Below are 20,035 nucleotides of genomic sequence, written 5' to 3'. Positions count from 1 at the left end.
ATGTGACTGGTGGATATCCTAGCAACAGCGGGCGTTGATCGTAGCAGACGCCCGCGAGAAATAAAATAAGTACAATTGATGGAACACGGAAGAATGATCTTTTATGAAGTCCGATTTGTAAATTTGTTATTCTAAGTTGTAAATATTTTGTTAATATAGTGGATTTTTCGTTTAGATAGTACTGTGCATTTTCTTTAGTCAATTTCAATAACTCTCTAAGCAATTAAAGATGCAAGCGACCAAGAAGAATCGGCAAACGGTAAGATATTTACCTACAATTTCAATTTATGATACTGATTAGTACATTTTTGCGTTAACGCGAAACGTTTACGCCATTACGTTCACGCCAACGCTGACGTAGCAGTTCCGAATGAAATAAAAGTTGCTGAAAACTGTGATCAAAAACTAATTACTAATGTCAAAATAATGCATAACTAAAAGAAAAGCAGTTCAATCTCTGCACCTGGAAAAAAAATTATAATGAAAACACATTACGTCTTAAAATACATGTCGAGTGCCAAACTATAGATAATGTTGCTATCTAGCAACCATGCTGGCAAAGTTTTCGCCAAGCCTCCCACCAGTCACATGATGTATCCATGAACCAGTTTTTTGATCAGCAGGTCTGGGGAAGCTCGGTCTACTCTTATTATTAGTCTGTGTGCTTGCCTTCGTACTTTGTTCTTAATTGTGTGATTCCATCCAGCATGGAGGAGTGTGAGGCCCTGTGCACTCGCCTGGCCATCATGGTGAACGGCAACTTCAAGTGCCTGGGCAGCATCCAGCACCTGAAGAACCGATTCGGAGAAGGTTACTACATCGCTGTCAGGACGGAAGTGGGGGAGCTCGAAGCCATCAAGAGGTGGTTCCGGAAGACCTTCCCCGACGCCCGCTTGAAGGTGGGTTCCTTCTTTTGCAGGGTTCGTACGCTCCTTCAAAACTCCTCCAACACTCCTTCATTTTCGAAATTTTCCTAAAGGGCCCTTCAAACTCCTTCATTTTGGTTTTAACTCCTTCAAAACTCCTTCTTTTTACTTCCTTTTACAAAAAAGGAAGTATTGCATTCGCGAAAAAATTTTCACTCAAAAATCGCCCTTAATTTCCATTTTGCTCACCCCCAAATGAATGTTGAGTTTTTTTTTCGATTCGACCACATGCGGAAAAGTGCCTAAGAATGTATAGACACGCGAAATATCCATTCTGACCATCACCGAGGTAATTACAACGACTTTTCTCGTGACGTCTGTATGTATGTGCGTATGTGCCTCGCATAACTCAAAAATGGTATGTCCTAGAAAGTTGAAATTTGGTACATAGACTCGTAGTGGGGTCTAGTTGTGCACCTCCTATTTTGGTTGCTTTCGGGTGTTTCTAAAGGGGTCTTTTGCACCTTTTTGGGGGGAAATCATTGTTAATTTCGATGCAAACTCAAGTGGTGTTATAATTTGGCGGTCACTTGGCGATATATCGCCAGTCTTTTGGTCGCCAAGTTTTGTCGCCAACTTGGCGAAAAATTTGGCGATTTTTTTTTTTTTTAAATCTGCTTTCAATGTGGCCATTGCTAGTGATATTTAAAGAGTTAGAGAGAGAATCCCATTAAAATTGCAATAATAGGGAAATAGCATTAAATTGGTGTAAAAGGAAGTCATGTGATGCACACATCAGCTCGTTTAGATCAAGACTACACAATCTTCCTCTGTGACAGTAAAAGTACTTTTATCGAAAACTGAAATTTGTCTCAAAGGCGTTTTTAATGTAGTAATATTTATTTTTTTCATTAAGATATGATTTAAAAAATTGAAGCCAGAAAAATTGAAGGTGAAAATATTATTAGATGACTCATACATTCCATAAGTGAAGCATAAAACTTGCTTAAATGGCGCTTGGCTATTTTTTCAAGTTTTAAGATTGCTCTTCCCTCCACCACACTCTCAGCAGCAAAAGTCAGGTTGTCTAATTATTATTTAAATGTTTAAAAATGCATAAGTAGATGAACTATATTAAGTGATTGTGTTAGAAAACAATTGTTTAGTTTATCGCAGTTATGATATTGTAAAAAGGGTCATCCACAAGTGATGTCACGCCTTGAGGGGGAGATGGGTTCGTGAAATTTGACTCGGGGAGGAGAGATGGTGACATCACATAGTTATTGTAACAGTATGTTTGTAAAAAATATGACGTGACAAGAGGAGGAATGAGGAGAAGTGACTTTGACAAAGGAGCAAGGGTGTCAAATATGTTGAAAAAAAGAGCAACATCATTTAAGGACAGCCCATTAGTACTCCTTCAAAATCTCATTTTACTCCTTCAAAACTCCTCCAAAACTCCTTCATTTTATTTCTGAAATTAAGTACGAACCCTGTTTTGGTCCAGACAATCATAAAAATTCGTGCATGTTCTATGTTCACGGAAAAGATCGACTATGTAAAGAGCAGAAAGGAAAGCGGGAGTTGAATTTCTCCGTTTCCCCCCTGCAGACTTCTCACTGCTGTGAAAAATATTTTTAGCTCCCAGTTTAAAGATTAACACTTTGAGGTTGATGCCCGAGCGTCACTCGGGTTGCAGTTTTTGGTGAAGGGAACAAAGTCTGAGATTCTCTGGTGATCATATTGTTATTCTCTTAGCTATAAAAGTATGAAGTCTATGTGTTTCTAACCTTTTTAGATACTATCTACTTAAAAAAAAATATAGATAGCAGCACCAGGCAGAAATAATTACATGATTCGTGATAGAACATTGGGTTTAAATTCGAGTTTGTGCTTTGAAATGTGCCATACAAAAGCAAATTTTATCAAATAATGTTTATTTTCAAATCAAACCTAGTTTCAGATATTTGGTAAAGATTAAGGTAAGTTTTTAATTAAGTCTGGGTAAACTTTTATGGTTAAAAATGATGTTTTACTATGTGGAACTTTTTTTTTTGGTTTGAAACATGCTTTTTTTGTCAATTTCTTACTAAAAATTGATTTTTATTTCACTCAAATAGTTTCTTTATTACGAAAGAAAACAGCTTGAAGTATGTAATACAATAAAAATTACTAAAATACACATCTTCCAAGTATTTTCATTCAAAGCGCCAAAAATCCCCAGTCTGGAGGGAGATATGCGGTCGAAATAGCTCAGACCTGAAAGTGTCCGAGTGTATTTACAACTAGTGGTACCCTCACGGCTTTGCCCGTTGTAGAAAATTGGAAGGTTATTCGTTCACCTGTATATTTACAAATAATGGATGATGAATTTCTCGCCAATTAGCTATGTTCATTTGCTTGCCCATGTTACCGGTTCATGTTATGATAATTTGGTAATTTAATCGTCCATGTTGTGATAATTTTCTCGGTAACATTTTCTCAAAATTGAAATAGAAAAAGAACAAAATCAAATTTTCGAAAAATCGTTTCGAGGTGCACATCTTCATGCTATAAACTAATTCTGTGCCAAATTTCATGAAAATCAGCCAAACGGTCTAGGTACTATGCACGTCACATCCTGACAGACAGAGAGAGATCTAGACAGAGGGACTTTCAGCTTTATTATTAGTAAAGAAGTGTATCAGCTTCTGTTCGATTACAGCCCATCCAGACTGTTTAAGCTCCCAAAGGGGGCGAATAAACCCATGGACTACTTAGATTTACAAGAATTACAGGTGAGCAATTCACAAATGGTACAACGTGTGCTTATTCTTGAGACATTCGTATTCTCAAATGAATTCGACATGCTCTCATTTTTGAAATAGCCCTATTCTCAGAAATAATACTGTCTGTGCTTATTTCAGATTAGAGCGGTATTTCAAAAATGAGAATATGGTGAATTTTTTTTTAAAGAGGGTGTATTTCAAAAGTAAGAGCTCTTGCTTTTCAATTCTAAGCCAAATTGTCTCGGAACCATTTTGAGTAAGTGATGTTGTCAAAAATATGCGATTTGTCTCAATTTTAAGAAATCTGTTTTAGCAGTGTGTATATATTCCGGAACATTCCTCACGTCACCGTAAGTGTAAGTTTTTGAAAAAATTCTGTAATTCCCCTTTTGAACTAGAAAGCAAATTAGTAGCAAATTACCGTCCTTAAGCCAGGCTAAGGCAAAAATTACATGTAAAATACCAGAAGCCTGTTCATCACATTCACAGACTGCAGTTTCGTCCTTGTTATGTCTGAAATAGACTATAACCAAGCTAAAGGCAGTATTAATCCAATTGAAGCCAAGAGAGCCAACAGTGTTAGTTGCCATAATAGATTTAGCACACCGGCGAGAGTCACAGCAATGGTGTGGTTCTGGTTCAATTATAAAAATGAAAGTAAAACTTTGCTAATCGCATCTTGTTTGTAATCTCAACTTCAACGAGTCAATTCCAGCTTGGTTATTGGGTGTTAGCCTCTAAATTAAACAAAACACGTTTTTCAAATTATTACTTTCCCCCTGATTCGGAGACTCGTCTTAACTGGATGTTTGTGCCAATTCCTTAGCAACCATGGACAGACAGTACCGTATTTTCCTGCTTATAATCCGCGGATTATCTGTTAAAAAGGGCAAAGTTTATGAGGTGCAGATTATACGCTGAAGCAGATTATCTGATTTTTTTTCCTTCTTAACACTAACGCATTGAACCTCAATATTTACAGTAGGATTCACTGACAGAGACCCCACGCCTGCTGAATGTTCTTCATTTTACAAAGCTTGCATTTTCCTTCTCGCTGCCTACCTGTATTTTGGTTATTTTACGTTGCTTGAATGTTCCTCTTAGGGGCCATTCATTAATTATGTAAGGGTCCCGAGGGGTAGGGGGTGGAAAAATCTCTACATACCCTTACTTGTGGGGAGGGGTCAAACCCATTCTTACGTAACATTTTCTAAGTCGATATTTTATATTTGAAATCGCGCAATCAAGTAGTTTGACAGGGATTATATTTCATTTGCATCTGGAAAGTAAAAAACATATGATGAACTGTTTTTATTTCTTTTACAAAGAATGAATAGTGTAAGATGTAATATTTCCTTACACAAAAAGGTTTAATTTAATAATAGTGAATTTAGTAACAATTCCAATGATGTAAGATTCCTTATTTTATTATTTTGAAAAACAAAATGGAGTCATACGTAAGAATGGGGGGGGAGGGGTTGAAAAATCTTACATACCCTGACAGGGGGGAGGGGGTTCAAAAATTGCCAAAATCATCCTTACGTAAGTAATGAATGACCCCTTACGCGATTCAGGTCATGTTAAATAAACAAAAATACAATGAATTAGCAAGCCATTTGCACAAGATTAGACAGTTTGCTCCTCTGTCTTGACTCTGGTTTTCAAGTAATTAGCGGACTATAATCATGATTTCAAGGAGAAATCAATATATTTTAGATTATATTTCAGATTAATTTTGATTATGCCTTCAAAGTTATTACCTTTTCACGTTTTTAGTTTATTTGCTCTAATGGTATGTTAAATTCAAACCCTATTTTTTTACATCATATTATCTGCGGATTGTACGCTGCTGCAGATTATACAAAGCTTATTTTTCTTCAGGCCGATTTTAGGACATTTTATTTACAATTTTATTTACATTATTATAATTCTAAAAACAAAAGCGATGCAGAATAAAATTAGATAAAATTTAAAGTAAAGAAGGTTTTAACAATGTTTATTCATCAATGACTTCAGTTGAATTGTTTTGAATGCTATTTATTCTCAAACTTGATTTTGAAAAATTGATGGTACCAATGTTGAGAGGGCAGGCTCGAGCCCCCCCCCCCCCCAGTGCATCCCCCTCTTCTTGGGGGGGGCATGGTTTGTAACCTACTTACTGACCTGCTTCTGCATCTTTGAATGCTCAACCAAAAGAGATGTTTTACGTCCTGGTTAATAATTTCTCTCTTTCTTTTTAGGAGCAACACTACAATTCCCTACAATTCGAACTTAAATCTGATTGCATATCATTAGCATATGTGTTTTCAAGGATGGAGCTGGCTCTTCAAGACCTGCCCATAGAAGAGTACTCTGTCTGTCAGAATACATTGGATAATGTAAGATTTACTTTTATTGTATCTTGACATTCTTGATTGAAAATGCAATGTGTAGTTTTATTAGATGTGGGGTCGGAATTTGATTTCAAGTGTGTGAAGAATATTCCATCAGTTATTTGCTGTATGAGTATTCAAACTCCTAGAATAGCCCTTTTTTTTAGCATTAAAAGTCTACTAACCCTTTGTGATCCATTTAAACTCCTGATTATTTAGCTCGATAAAATAATGGGTGAAAAATCAAAAACTTGCAACTTAGTTTGACTTTTTAACCCCAAGATCAGTCCAACTCCAACTCTACTGCCCTGCTAACTAGCCTTTAAAAAAGATTATTTTATCTAAAAATCTTTGAATCAATCTAACAAATCTAAAGAAGTTCTTCTGCCCTTATATAGAAGTTTGGTAAGACCCCATTTGGAGTATGCTGTTCAGTTTTGGTCTCCTTATCTTAAGAAAGACCTTAACGTATTGGAAAGGGTTCAAAGGCGAGCTACAAGGCTAATAAATGGACTTTCTCACTTAGACTATGATTCCAGGCTTAGAAAGCTAAAAATGTGCAGTCTTGAGCAAAGAAGAGACCGAGGGGACATGATTCAGTTGTTTAAATTTATTAAAACGAAAGATGTTACGGGGCTGAAGTTTAGCACTGAAAACAGGACAAGGGGTCATTGTTTTAAGCTATTTAAATCTCAGGCTAATATGGATGTTAGGAAAAATGATTATTTTAGCAGGGTAGTGGAACCTTGGAACAGCTTACCGGAAGAGGTGGTAATGAGCAAGGGAGTAGATAGTTTTAAGAGGGCCATTGATCTTCACTGGGGATTGTAAATTGATTAGGACCAGTCTAGCTGGGCCCAGAGCCTGTTGCTGGTCGTCACTTTTGTATTTGTATTTTGTATTTGAAAAAGTTTCCAATTTTGTGTATGAACTTTGAAATCCTGGTTCTCCGACTGCAGGTGTTCATCAACTTTGTGAAGCAGCAATCTGACGGTGTGAGAGATCCCGCCCTACTTTCTCATCTCTTTTCGCCCACATCTGCAGACATTGAAGAAGCCCTGGAAGACCCCAGTGACAATGTGGCCTCACACCTCACCAGGTCACAGGTGAGCACGCATTTTGTATCACTTAAGTAGATTCACCGTTAAACTGATCATCACGCATCAAAAAAGAATGTTAAACACTACGCTACACTTCAGGCTCCCCCATGCCTACCAGTGTACATGGTTTAAACGGTTGTATGGGACGCTGAAGAAAACTCTGTTGTTTGTAATCCATACCAGAAGCCAAGCAACCCAGAGGTACTGATTTGGAATGGGAACTTTTAGAGGACTTTGTAACCACAAACCTATTAAACATGCCCCAGTTGCTGTTAGCGAACATGGAAGATCTTTGACTGGCTGGCGTACAGGCCGGGGCAATTTCCCCCGCTAAGCCTAATTCGCAGTTTCAGAAAGTAGGCATTACATAACGATGAATAAAATGTACACTTCGCGTAGAAACGAAACCATTTTTTAATATATGATAAAATACGTATGTCATAATTTCAATCATAACAAAAAAAAATTAATGAACAATTAAAAAAATACAAAATATATTTTTTTTTATTGTAACTAAGATTATTAAAATTAGACAATATATTTTGCACAAAACAGGAAAAGTATTTGCGCTTAATTTTTGTGAAATACTCGAAGAATATTGTAACAATTCATATTTTAAAGCCGCATGAAAAATTTCAAAGCACTGAGCAATGCTCATTTTACACTCATAGGTAGTGTTAAGACTTTTATTCTGCTTCGAGCAAACGACACATCTCCGTCTAAATTCTTTGCCTTCTTTTTCAGCGTATAATTTTAGAAAGTATCTACTGTATGAAGAAGTAAAATAAAAATAATTTATAGATTTTCAATGTCATCCGAAAGATCCATAGATGGTTCAGTCATAAATTTAGATATTTCCTCTTCGTAAAGATGACGTGTTCAAAATGGCTACACAAATGAATCTAAAAGTAAAACCCCTTTCTAGAATATCTCTCATGAAATCCCATTATGAATGGAGTTGAAACTAGAAACATCCATTTTAAAATGAGTATGCCTTTCCCTTTTCCTTTGCTAGCACATGTTTATATTTTTTTTCACGAAATCCAATAAATCACAGACACTTGACGGACCCCATTCTGACGTCAGAGAGAGAAATACTAATGTTCTAGACCAATCATCAGGACGGAACATGGATAAGTAACGCCGTCTGATAGTAAACATTTCGTTCCGAAATCGAGCCGCACACTAGCGTCGCTCGGATTCTTGAGTAGCATTTAATATGAAGAGGATTTTCGCCCCTTCTTCTTTGTCACATTTTCCATGTATCAACTTATGGAGAGGGAGAGAATTGAAGAGACTACGTTCATTCACAACACACACAAACTAATTTATTTTCTACACACGGAAACAAAATACATGATGGGCAGCCAATTTGCCCTTTTTCCCGAATAGCGGTCAAGAGATATCCATAAATTTATCCGCTATTCGGTCAGGAGATTTTTTTTCAGTCTTGCCTTCATAGCTGCCTATAGCCATATGAACTCGGGCGCTCTCATGCATCTGCGCAGAAGGCAATCGCGTAAAGCCCAATTGCGCAATTATGGAGATCCCGAGTTATTAATCTTGGGATCCCTGTCAAGTTTTACGCAATGTAACTACGTGGAGCACATAATTTCTTACAGCATTTGCCTGAACGCAAATAAGCGTGATTCGGACGGGAACGTGCGTCCTTCGTCCCGAACGGGTTAACAGAGAAACTCAAATCGTAAGAGAGTTAGTTCACTCTCCTCTCGAAGATTGCTTTGGAATGTAACTTTGAAACATTTCAAAGGTTTCTCTTAGTTTCTGAATCAAACAAAAATGAGTGTTATTTATGGTTAATTTTGCCCCTTTTTTAATGCGAAAAATATTTTATTTTCATTTACTCTTTCTATTTTTTTTTTCTTTCTGTTGAAAAAATTTTTAGCAACCACAAGACTACATTTTCTTCGAAAATCCAGCAGTTTCTAAAATTGTTAATTGTCACAATTCCTTCCTTATTAATGCTTTTAATCCACTTATTTAAAAAAAAAAAAATTGGCCTAGTTTTTCAGATTAAAACAAGTTTTATCGAAGATGTTCTTACGACTATAATAGTGTAGTAATGGAAGAAATTGAAATAGGAAAAACAATTGAAAGAGCATATTAAGACCTTTTTTTTAATGCTGAAATTATTTGCATTACAAGTGCTCCCCATTATTGAAGTATAAGGTTTAAAGTCTGCCGAAATTTTAAGAGAAGCTCCAAATTTAAAGACTTGGCAAGAAATTGAAAGTGCCGCCCGATTTCACCATCTGCATGGGGCAGGACATCCCTCTGCTTAGTGTGAAACATGTTTTCCTTGACTCACCGAAACTCGCTAAGTTAGGCAATTTTTCTTAAAATTTTGCCTGGCTTGAAGACCTCATATTTTTATACTGGGGATAATAATTCATTCGTCCAAAAACTTGTTTTTCCTATATTCTGTGGATTGCTACTTATTTAAAAAATATCATTATTACGCTATCGTATGGTTTCGATTAGTTCAATAAGCCTTACGCTCATAATAGTAAGTGCATCAGAATAAAATGCTCGTTTAATTCTATGATTCCAACATTTTATCCATGGACAATTTTATTAATAAAATTTCTTTCATTTCCTTTTTTTTCAATTACTTTTGCATCACAGTGGCATTTGTATTTTATACAAATTTATACTACCTATGTCTATAACATTCATTATTAGTAATCTCAATACGTGTAGATAGATATAGATATTTAGATAGATGACTTTTCTTACGATACTAAAATTCCTATTAAAGACAGACTAAGTGAATCATTAAAACATGATCTCTCCCAAACAAGTTCAAAATGATTTTTTTTAATTTGTCTTCAGGATGAGAACACAACGTAATTTTGAATGTATGTGATTAAACTAGTGACCTTTATTTTTAGGCTTGTGCTCTAACCTGTATTGGCCCCGAGCAGACAATACATTGTTGGGGAACCGGGACCAGTATTTAAACGTGACAATCCTAACCTTTCGTTTCGGCTGGGCAAGTAACACAGACTGTTTTTTTCTCCTCCACCCCTGCATGCTGGCTTGGCAGAAATGCTTGACTACAACTCACGGAATGAAGCATAGTTGTTTGCACCGTAGATCTCTCCCCCACTCGAGTTGCTTCCGAGTCTGCGGAGTCGAAGGGAAAATGACCGACTACGGAAATTTTCGTGACTCCGACTCGTTTACTTCAAAATCAGTCCGACTTCGCAGCCCTAGTTGCTTCTGCTTTTTTCCCCTTCAGTGGCAGGGTTGCCACGCACCTGGAAAACCTGGAATTGTCAGGGAAAATGAAAATGGTCAGGGAAATGTCAGAGAAAATCACAAATTATCGAAATTTCTGGAATTGTCAGGGAATTCCTTCCCAATTTTTCGATCTGATAGGTGAAACTGCTGCGCCATTTGGGCAAAAATGATGAAGTATGGTAAATATCTTGTTCCGGATATGCGAATTTTCCTGATAGGCGAGGGAAAAAAAATTCAAGCTCATTTTCAGAGACTGAATGTAGTAAGATTACGAAAAAAAAAAAGAAAGAAAGGAAAGAAATATCCATACGAAAATCATAAAGTTCTGATTTATATCATTCCATTTTATTTTGTTTATTTCGAAAATAAAATCAGCGCCATGCTTAGCTAAAAATTACTAGTGTTTTTTTTTCATAAAATGAATAATGTTCATAAAAATTTAAAGTCTCAAAATTTTAGCTTTTATAGGTTAAAACCTTTTTTGAAAACATGCCAACATTGAAACTGTAGCTTGTTGGAAATTGCTTAGTGTGTTTGAGATTTCAGTCCTGTTATAATGAATGAAATTAAATTTTAAGTTTGTCTTAACGTAACCCAAATATAGATTACAATTATTGATAATTTTTTAAACATTATTTGGTTCATAAAGTAGGTTTACTTACACTAAAAATATGTTGCATTGGTATTTAATAACGTAAGTTGGCATTCATTAACCTGGATATTTTTCTAAAAGCGACTGGAAAACCTGGAATTTTAGAAGCTAGAGATTGTGTATGAAACCCTAAAACTTGTCTTTTATCTCTGTTATGCTCAGGGCACGCCGAAGGGAGGTCACGGAGGTCACTGTGACTTTCCAAAAATTTCCTTATACTGCAAGTTTTGTCTGACGATTTGGCAAAATTATCATCATTCGGCAAATTTTGAAGTTCCATTCGGCAAATTCAGAATTTCCGCCCTCCTAAAAGTTTTGGGGCACCCCTGCTTATGCTCATAGTTAAAGCTATTTTTTTAGTATGGAATGTTTGTGCTTAAAGTTAAATATAATAAACGACAAAGATAGAAAAGCACAAAAGTTGTAAAGGGTTGCATACAGTATTTTTTGGTCTGTAATCCGTATCACGATGACATAGCTGCCAACTCTTCCTATTCGTTCACGAGACTCTCGAATTTTTATGCTCTAATGAAGTAAATATTTCTCAAATTTTCACTGCAACAAAATTCCCTAAAAATCGGAATTTTACTGCTGTAGGAATTTCAGAGAAAGTCTCTATAGTAAAGCAATCACAATCTCAAAGATCAGACCTTTTTACTTCCAAATATGAAAAGATCATTATGACGTGCATCAAAGAGGCTTAACCCGAATATGCCCCTTGATGTCCTTTTGGCTTAGAAGTAAAGAAATGGTTTACCATCACAAGGGTCCATGGATCCCCCCCCCTCCCCCCCACATACACGCATTGCTCAGCCTGCTTTCACATCCATACGCCGCAATCATTTTTGATACATGTTTATATTTCATCACCTTGTTTTAAAAGTTGCTTTTCCCGAAAATTGAGGTAAAAAATTCCCAATTTTTCTCTGAATTTTCTAAATCTTTGCGCTCTGCAAGGAATGCGTACTATCACTTGTAAGAGGTTCCAAACTTATTCCTCTTTTAAAATATTTTTCGTAGTCTAACAGTTGTGTTTTTCTTACTTTGAAAAAAGTAATAATCTAGTATCTGATGATAGTTTTGAAAATGACCCTTCTATAATCCTGAAATTTGCATGATCGTACACACATTTATTTTGTTTTTCTTTTTTGCTTACTAAACCTAACACTAGCAAACATTTTGAATACATGTTTTATTGATGCAATTGCATAACTCATATTTGTCACATCAAGTTTTTTCTCATTCGAAAATTAATGAATAACAATGCTAATTAGAATTTGCATGTGCAACCAATGATTTTTTCCTTTAGTGGTTTTTCATCTAAGGTTTTTTTTCCCCCCAAGTATATTAAATATGTTTGTTTTTTACAAATACTAAAGAAAATATTTTTTTGTTTGAATTTCGATTACACTGCTTTGTATTGTTGTTTTTTTCCATGGGATAAATTAAATAATTCCTCTGTTATTAAAACAGAAGTTTAATTTTCTGTAGCAACTGTGCAGTTATGTTTTGAAGCAAAATCTATCATAGTGTTTTTCGACAAAAATCTCACAACTTCATCTATGCCTGAAAATAAACATGGGGGCTCCCTTGTATCATGGAAATTAAAATTTGAGGTCATAACTGCCAAGTGTCAATAAGGAAGGGCATTTTGTGTTTTGGTAAGGGGAGGTGAGAATTTATTGTGTGATATGATTTGTTTTATTCTAATAAAACGAACTAAAACACGATATTTAAAAATTAAATATACTTAAACAATTAGTATCTGAGAAACTTGTGAAAGGAATAATCAATAAATAAGTATATACTTTTAATTAAACAAATTATTAAGTAACATGAACTGTCATTCAAGATGTATGACATTCCATGGAGGTGAGAATTCACATGTTGTGAACCAAAAATATACTAAAATAAAAATTCTTATTTAAAAATTGTTGGCAGGTTTAAATCGATATATTTTTGATAAAATTGTAAATCATTGTTAAATGAATTGTTCCTTAAAGTTTTTACTGTAAAAGGCATGTGACAGAAAAGTTACACTTTTTGAAGAATGACCCATCTGCGTCTTTCATTATGATAAATTTAAACAACTGAATCATGTCCTTTGTTTCTAGCCATACATATTAAGCATTTTAAGTCTGCTTTCATAATCTAAATCTTATAGTTCCCTTACTATTCGAGTAGCCATACTTTTAACCCTTTCTTATGAGGGCTACGGGGAAGCCCGGTAGCAGAATTGTCTGTCAGTAGTCTGCTACGGAGATTTTAAAAACTTTAAAGTAGTCTGCAAAGTAGACCAGCATTAGACTAGTCGCAACACTTACTTTGAATCCGCAGGAAGGAATGCTTGAAAACAAAATGCTAAAATTGAAAAAGACTAGTAAAGTGAATGCTAAATGCTTAAAAGCTTCAAAATAAAATAGAAAACTGTGGCACAGGTAGCTGCGAAAGCTTCTGCTTTTGACCTATTGACTTCATAGAGATTAGATTTAAGCCCATTTTTTGTTTTTACTTTTACTTTCTTTTACAAAAAAGGAAGTATTGTATTTGCGAAAAAATTTTCACTCAAAAATCGGCCTTAATTTCCATTTTTCTCACCCCCCAATGAATGTTGAGTTTTTTTCGACCCGACCACACGTGGATATATGCCTAGGAACGTACAGACACCCGAAATATCCATTTTGACGATCCCGAGTTAATTACAACAAATTTTCTCGTGACGTCCGTATGTACGTATGTATGTCACATATCACAAGAACGGTACATCCTAGAAAGTTGAAATTTGGTACGTAGACTCCTAGTGGGGTCTAGTTGTGCACCTTCTCTTTTGGTTGCATTCGCATGTTCCTAAGGGGATCTTTTGCCCCTTTTTGGGAGGAAATCATTGTTAATTTCGATGTAAACTCAAGTTGTGTTATAATTTGTCGGACACTTGTCGATATATCGCCAGTCTTTTGGTCGCCACTGTTGGTGATATTTAGAGAGTAAACAATTGTATCACATTAAAAGTGCCAATAATGAGGAAATGACATTAAATTGGAGTAAGAGAAAGTCATGTGATGCACACATAAGCTCGTTTTCTATTTCACTTTTAAGCCAAGGGCACCCATATGCAAAATTTTAAGGGGGAGGGGCTCAGATATTTTCCTCATGGTTTAGCAGGATATTTTCCCCATGGAAACCAATTTCAGTACAGATTAAAGTTATTAAAGTTTGACATTTTTTATAAATTATTCATTAATGGCTGGAGGAGAAATGTTTTTACATTTTGCAAAGAAAAAAGTACTGAAAGCAAGGAAGTTCTGATTTCTAAGGGGGAGGGGCTTGAGCCCCCACTTGCTCCCTTATATGGGGGCCCTTGCTTCAAGCCGTAGTTTTCTGCTTTAAATTTGAGAAATTCTTGCAGAAAGCGAAAGAAAATCTTTCAAATTCAGAAATAGTCTGCACACCTCCTCAAAACTCTGTGACAGGCATCGCAATGTTTCTGCTACCAGGCTAGAAGGGCTAATATAAATATAAATACAAATACAAATACAAAAGTGTCGACCAACAACAGACTCTGGACCCAGCTAGACTGGTCCTAGTCAATTTACAATCCCCAGTGAAGATCAATGGCCCTCTTAAAACAACTACTCCCATGCTCATTACCACCTCTTCCGGTAAGCTGTTCCGAGGTTCCACTCCCCTGCTATAATAATAATTTTTCCTAACATCCGTGTTAGCCCGAGATTTAAATAGCTTAAAACAATGACCCCTTGTCCTGTTTTCAGTGCTAAGCTTCAGCCCCGTAACATCTTTCGTTTTAATAAATTTAAACAGCTGAATCATGTCCCCTCGGTCTCTTCTTTGCTCAAGAGTGTACATTTTTAGCCTTCTAAGCCTGGAATCATAGTCTAAGTGGGAAAGTCCACTTATCAGCCTTGTAGCCCGCCTTTGAACCCTTTCCAATACATTAATGTCTTTCTTAAGATAAGGGGACCAACACTGAACAGCATACTCCAAATGGGGTCTTACCAAACTTCTATATAAGGGCAGAAGAACTTCTTTAGATTTGTTTGAAATAGATCTATTGATAAACCCAAGCATCTTATTGGCCTTGTTACTAGCAATGCTGCACTGTTGGCTAAACTTTAAATCCTGACTTATTAGGACCCCCAGATCAGTAACTTTGTCTGCCTGACTAATGACTGATCCTTGCAAATAATAACTTGTACACTTATTTCCATGCCCTAAATGTAGCACTTGACATTTCCCAACCTTAACAGCCATACCCCATTTATCAGCCCACTCCGTAATATGATCTAGATCCTCTTGCAGCTGATTTGCTTGTTCTTCATTTTCTACAGTCCCCATAACTTTGACATCATCAGCAAAACAATTCATGTTCCCTGATGTTTAGTTCTCTTTGGTTTCTCTAAAAGATTTTCCATGACTCTTACATGTTGCCTTTTCTTTTTTTCTTTTCAGAGTCGTCTTGCATTTATCAACATGGATGGTGACTCTTAGAATAGTCTTCTTGTTCTGTCGCTACTACCAAAGACGGGTTTTTAAAGCATTTTCTGGAGTATATAAATTATGAATGTTTAATCAGTGCAATTTTAATATGTTTTATTTGCGTTTTGCATTTATAATGGTGCACAGAAGCTGATTTGGTATATGTAACTGTAGAGATGTGAAATTTTCGGACATTTTGAAGCTTTGAGAAATTGAGGGGGGGGGGGGGGAGGTCTGGAAAAATTGATTTTTTATGAATTGAAATGAAGTTTAACTGTTATATTTCCTTACGAAGCTTAAAAAGTGCTAAATATTTGGGGGGGGGGGTGAATGCTGTAATGCACCAGACAGCCTGGTAATTGCATCTAGAGACCGTAGTTTTGTTCTTATTGTTCTGTGTATATATTACTTTTTCATTTAAGAAATGTGTACAAAACTTTTCCTATCTTAAAAAAAATTTCTAACTGCCGGTACATTTCTTAGTTTAAAGCCCCAAAAAATTGTCCAAATTGGGGAAATCATCATTCAGCAGTTCATTTTGAGTAGGGTAAGATTTTTATAAACTATTAAATCAATTTTTTGACATCTTTTATTTATTATTTGTGTTACAAATAATAATTTTCATAATTAAATAAAATTCACAAGAATTTTCACGAACCTGTTTAAAATTCTTGTGAAATTTTAAACAGGTAGGTTTTTTCTTTTTCCATAAAAAAAATGCTACATATGTGTACACAATCAAATTACATAAAAATACAATAAAATTTTAACATTTCCTGTGATTGATGATTTTGATATAATTCTATCCTGTGTTTACATTTTCAGTGAGACTATAATACTTTGGGAAATTAAATTATCTTTCAGCATGTGTAATGAAAGTTGGTATTTTCATTTGGGATATAAATATTTCAACTAAAAAGGCATTGGAATGTAGTATTATAAATTTCTAAATGCATTATTTTGTGCAAAATATTTCAATTTTTTCCAGACCCCCCTTGGAAATAAACCCTTTCGTGGGAAAAAATGCCCCACCCCTCAAATCAATGTGTTTTCCCCGACCGTTCCCATCTCTACTTAACTGTCATAAGGTGCGAATAACTACCTTTTTTGTTTTTTTTTTTAAAACTATTTTGTACCTTTCAAGTGACATGGTTTTGCATTCAAAAACATGATCTCGGCTTTTGAAGTAGGTACTTAGTATTTCTTTGGTATTGCCCTTATATTTACTGATGTTTATTGACACTTTTTTGCTGAAAACTATGTTTTTTGTTCTACAATAAGGAGATTGAAATCAATCATTTGTCTTGATCTCAGCTAGAGAAATGTTGTTTTCAAAAATTCAGTCATTGAATATTCCTTTTCTATTTTTATCGACATGATATTTTTCTCATTGTAATAGTTTTTTTACTTTGATATGAAACAAACTATATGATGATATTATTCTTATGTTAATTGAAAGAAACAGAAATCTTTTTTTTTTTTTTTACAAATGCAGCTAAGTGTTATGGTTGCCATATTAAGCTAAGGTCTAAGCTAGAAATTTAATCAAACGAAATTGACGTATGCCCAGTCATGTGTTTTATTTAATTGCAGAAATGTCTCCTTTAATTTTTCAGACTTGTATACAAAATAACATAACTCGTCTGTAGAATTGTTAAATTATGTACATGCGTTGATTTTTTATTTTTTTTTCACTTATTTTTTACTTAAAAATGCACAAAATGTTTGGGTATTCCCCCCCCCCCCCCCCCCATCATTTCTATCAACATGTGTGAAATAAGTAAGCTCTGACTGTTAAAATCTTTTTTGTGAGGAAGAATTCATCTACAATTAAAAAAAAGTTTTTTGGTTTTGGGGGAGGGGGGAGATCCTCAAGATGAAACCTAGATCAGAGGTGTTACTGAAGTACAATTATAATTTTGTGTTTTTTTTTGGGGGGGGACGAATATTTTCCTTTTAGTACTTTTAAAAAATGTCTCTTAATTTTAGCGAAAGAAAGAAAGGTTATCAACATGAAAGTAATGAAAATCTAAGTATTTATTTTTTTAAAAAAAGGAAAACTAATGAAAAGAAAACATGCTGCTAAATAAATTAATGTTTTCATTTTTGCAAAAAGTGGAGTATAAAATTTAAAGGTTTTTTTTTATTATTATTATTATTATTAAGCAAAATGAGACGTTTGGTTTATAGTTATGGAGAGTAACATAATGAACTAGCATTTCTGATAAAAATCATCTGAAATTTCATCTTAATTTTGTTTTGTTTTATTAGTATTATTATTATTTATTTGTTTGTTTTTTTTTTAAATATTTCTATGCATTGAAAAATTTTTAAGCTTAGAAATAATGATGTGTGATATAAATCTGTTGTTTAAGATATGGTGCTCCGTTTTTGTTTTAAATAAAATGTTTAGTTAGTTCCTAAAGCTTTTTAATTGGGGCATGTTGCAATAAAAATGTTATAAAATGCGTAACTATTTGTTTTAATTGGTTACTCCATTTTCATAGTATTACTGCAGCTTTTTGTTTAAAAAAATAGTATATTGAAGGCATAATTTTTACTTTAATATTGGTCCCTTGTTGACTTTTTTTTCCCCCTTTTGAGTAAGTTTTCTTTTAATGATGCAAAAACTTCAGAAATTTTTAGAATAATGCCAGGAGTTACAATATTTTTATTTACATATATTTTCTTGAGAGTAATTGGAATAGTCATACTTTTTGAAAACAAAAGTAAAAACCTATTGGTGATTTACAGTTTGCATTGTGAATGATCATCCAATCTATTAAGTTTGTTTTTATATTCTTGAGATGCCCTGACAACTTCAGAAGCACAAAAAATTCGGTTGATGTACTTACTGCCTGTTCAACAGACAAACTGAATACAGTCAGACCTCAATGTATGGTCACCCGCTTAGAAGGTCACCTCTCATATAAGGTCACTTTTCTAAAGTCCCGGCTTACTGAATAGGAATTCTATGTTATGTATTATCGGATATATGGTCAGGTCATAATACATTAATCACTTATAAGGTCACTTTTGTCTAACTTCTTTAAATGATTTCACTGTCTAATTGATTCATATCCATGAATTTTACGCGATATACGATCCTTAAAAAGTGCAAAGTCATTTTTTTGATTAACGTAGTAAATTAAGAGTAGAAAGTGAGTGTTACGACAGTGATACTAAAATATGAAGCAGTATCGTGGGCACTCGTCAGTATGTACATATCGCAATTTTTTACCAGTCGTTAGAAGCCGAAGAAAATTTTCAGAAGATACTTAGAAACCATTGTGCTTAAACTAAAGAAAAAACGTGTCAGTCCTGTATTAATGTAATTTTAAGCGAGGTAAGTTGCACATCAGTTCTTTGCTTGGGCATATTTGAATGCAGTTTTATTCTAAATGGAAGTTTTAAAAAAAGCATTTCAAAATTTCTTATTAATTCCAAAAATTTAAATCGGTTTAAATCAATTTAACTATAATAACCTAATTAACTGATAGTTTTGAACGTATTAAATTTTGAAGTGATTTAATGAATTAAATGTTTATTTATCAATGAATATATATGAATCGGTTACAAGGTCAACCCGCTTATAAGGCCAGTTTTGTGAAGTCCCGTAGAATGACCTTATATCGAGGTCTGACTGTATTCAGTTTGGTCGAATACTTGAGTATTAGGCAACCCTATGATCAACAAACTTAAGTATTTCATTCGCTGAACAAACATTTATTTTTTATACAATGAATTAAAGTTGTAGTATATTACCATAGTGGAACTAATATCACATTCAAAGTAATTTTAATGTTAGAGAAAACGCATAGATGTAAAATTTAAATTTTGTTTTGTTTCAATTTTTCTTGAATCTTTTGACGCATTACATCAACCCTGCTGTTACAAACTTATTTAAGTATGAAACAGGAAACAGCAAATGCTACTTGTAATAATATGTGTTCATAAATATGTAAAGTCAATTAAATGCAAATTCTTTTAAAAAAACTATACTGCAAAATGTAAAACTATACACTTAGCACATTTAGTAATTGCGGTATTTTATTAAAACTTGTTCAAGTGTTTCTTATGCCTTCATGTCAAAGGGTTATTTTATTTTATTTTTATTTTCTTTTTTTTTTATTTTTTATTTTATTTATTCATTTTTTTTACTGACTTGATTCTTTTAGTAATGCTACTGAAGGACACATTGTAGGTGTAGATATGTTAACTTTTCCAAATTTTAAATCAACCTTCGCAAAATATTTTGTACATTTTGGAACACATAAACTATGAATGGTGTTTTAAATTGATATATACTGTTCTTGTTTTGTTGTGTAAAAACATTTTGTTTAAAATTTGGCATTCTATGTGTTGAAAATTTTTCTATAAAATATGAACTAAATTTTTACTATAAATACAGTAGAGCCTCATCAATCTGGATTTATAAGATATCCGGGTTGTACGAATGAATAAAAGTACGGATTAAACAAAATAATTTATTAATTGAGCCATAAACAAACTCTGTATG

The 20,035-nt window shown here is 34.2% G+C and overlaps 1 protein-coding gene across 1 annotated transcript in view; it reads left to right on the top strand.

The window, feature by feature from the left end:
- Positions 1–10,087, top strand: part of LOC129232628 (ATP-binding cassette sub-family A member 2-like) — a 209,429-nt gene extending 199,342 nt beyond the window's left edge. The window contains exons 47-50 of the mRNA XM_054866761.1: positions 707–899; positions 5,875–6,012; positions 6,966–7,112; positions 10,019–10,087. Of these exons, the coding sequence (XP_054722736.1) occupies positions 707–899; positions 5,875–6,012; positions 6,966–7,112; positions 10,019–10,087 (547 nt within the window). The remainder of the gene's footprint in view (positions 1–706; positions 900–5,874; positions 6,013–6,965; positions 7,113–10,018) is intronic.
- The last annotated feature ends 9,948 nt before the right edge of the window (positions 10,088–20,035 follow it).

The sequence above is a fragment of the Uloborus diversus genome, unplaced genomic scaffold (genome assembly GCF_026930045.1).
Source record: "Uloborus diversus isolate 005 unplaced genomic scaffold, Udiv.v.3.1 scaffold_13, whole genome shotgun sequence".
Classification (NCBI taxonomy): Eukaryota; Metazoa; Arthropoda; class Arachnida; order Araneae; family Uloboridae; genus Uloborus; species Uloborus diversus.
This window is presented reverse-complemented; position numbering and strand designations above follow the sequence as displayed.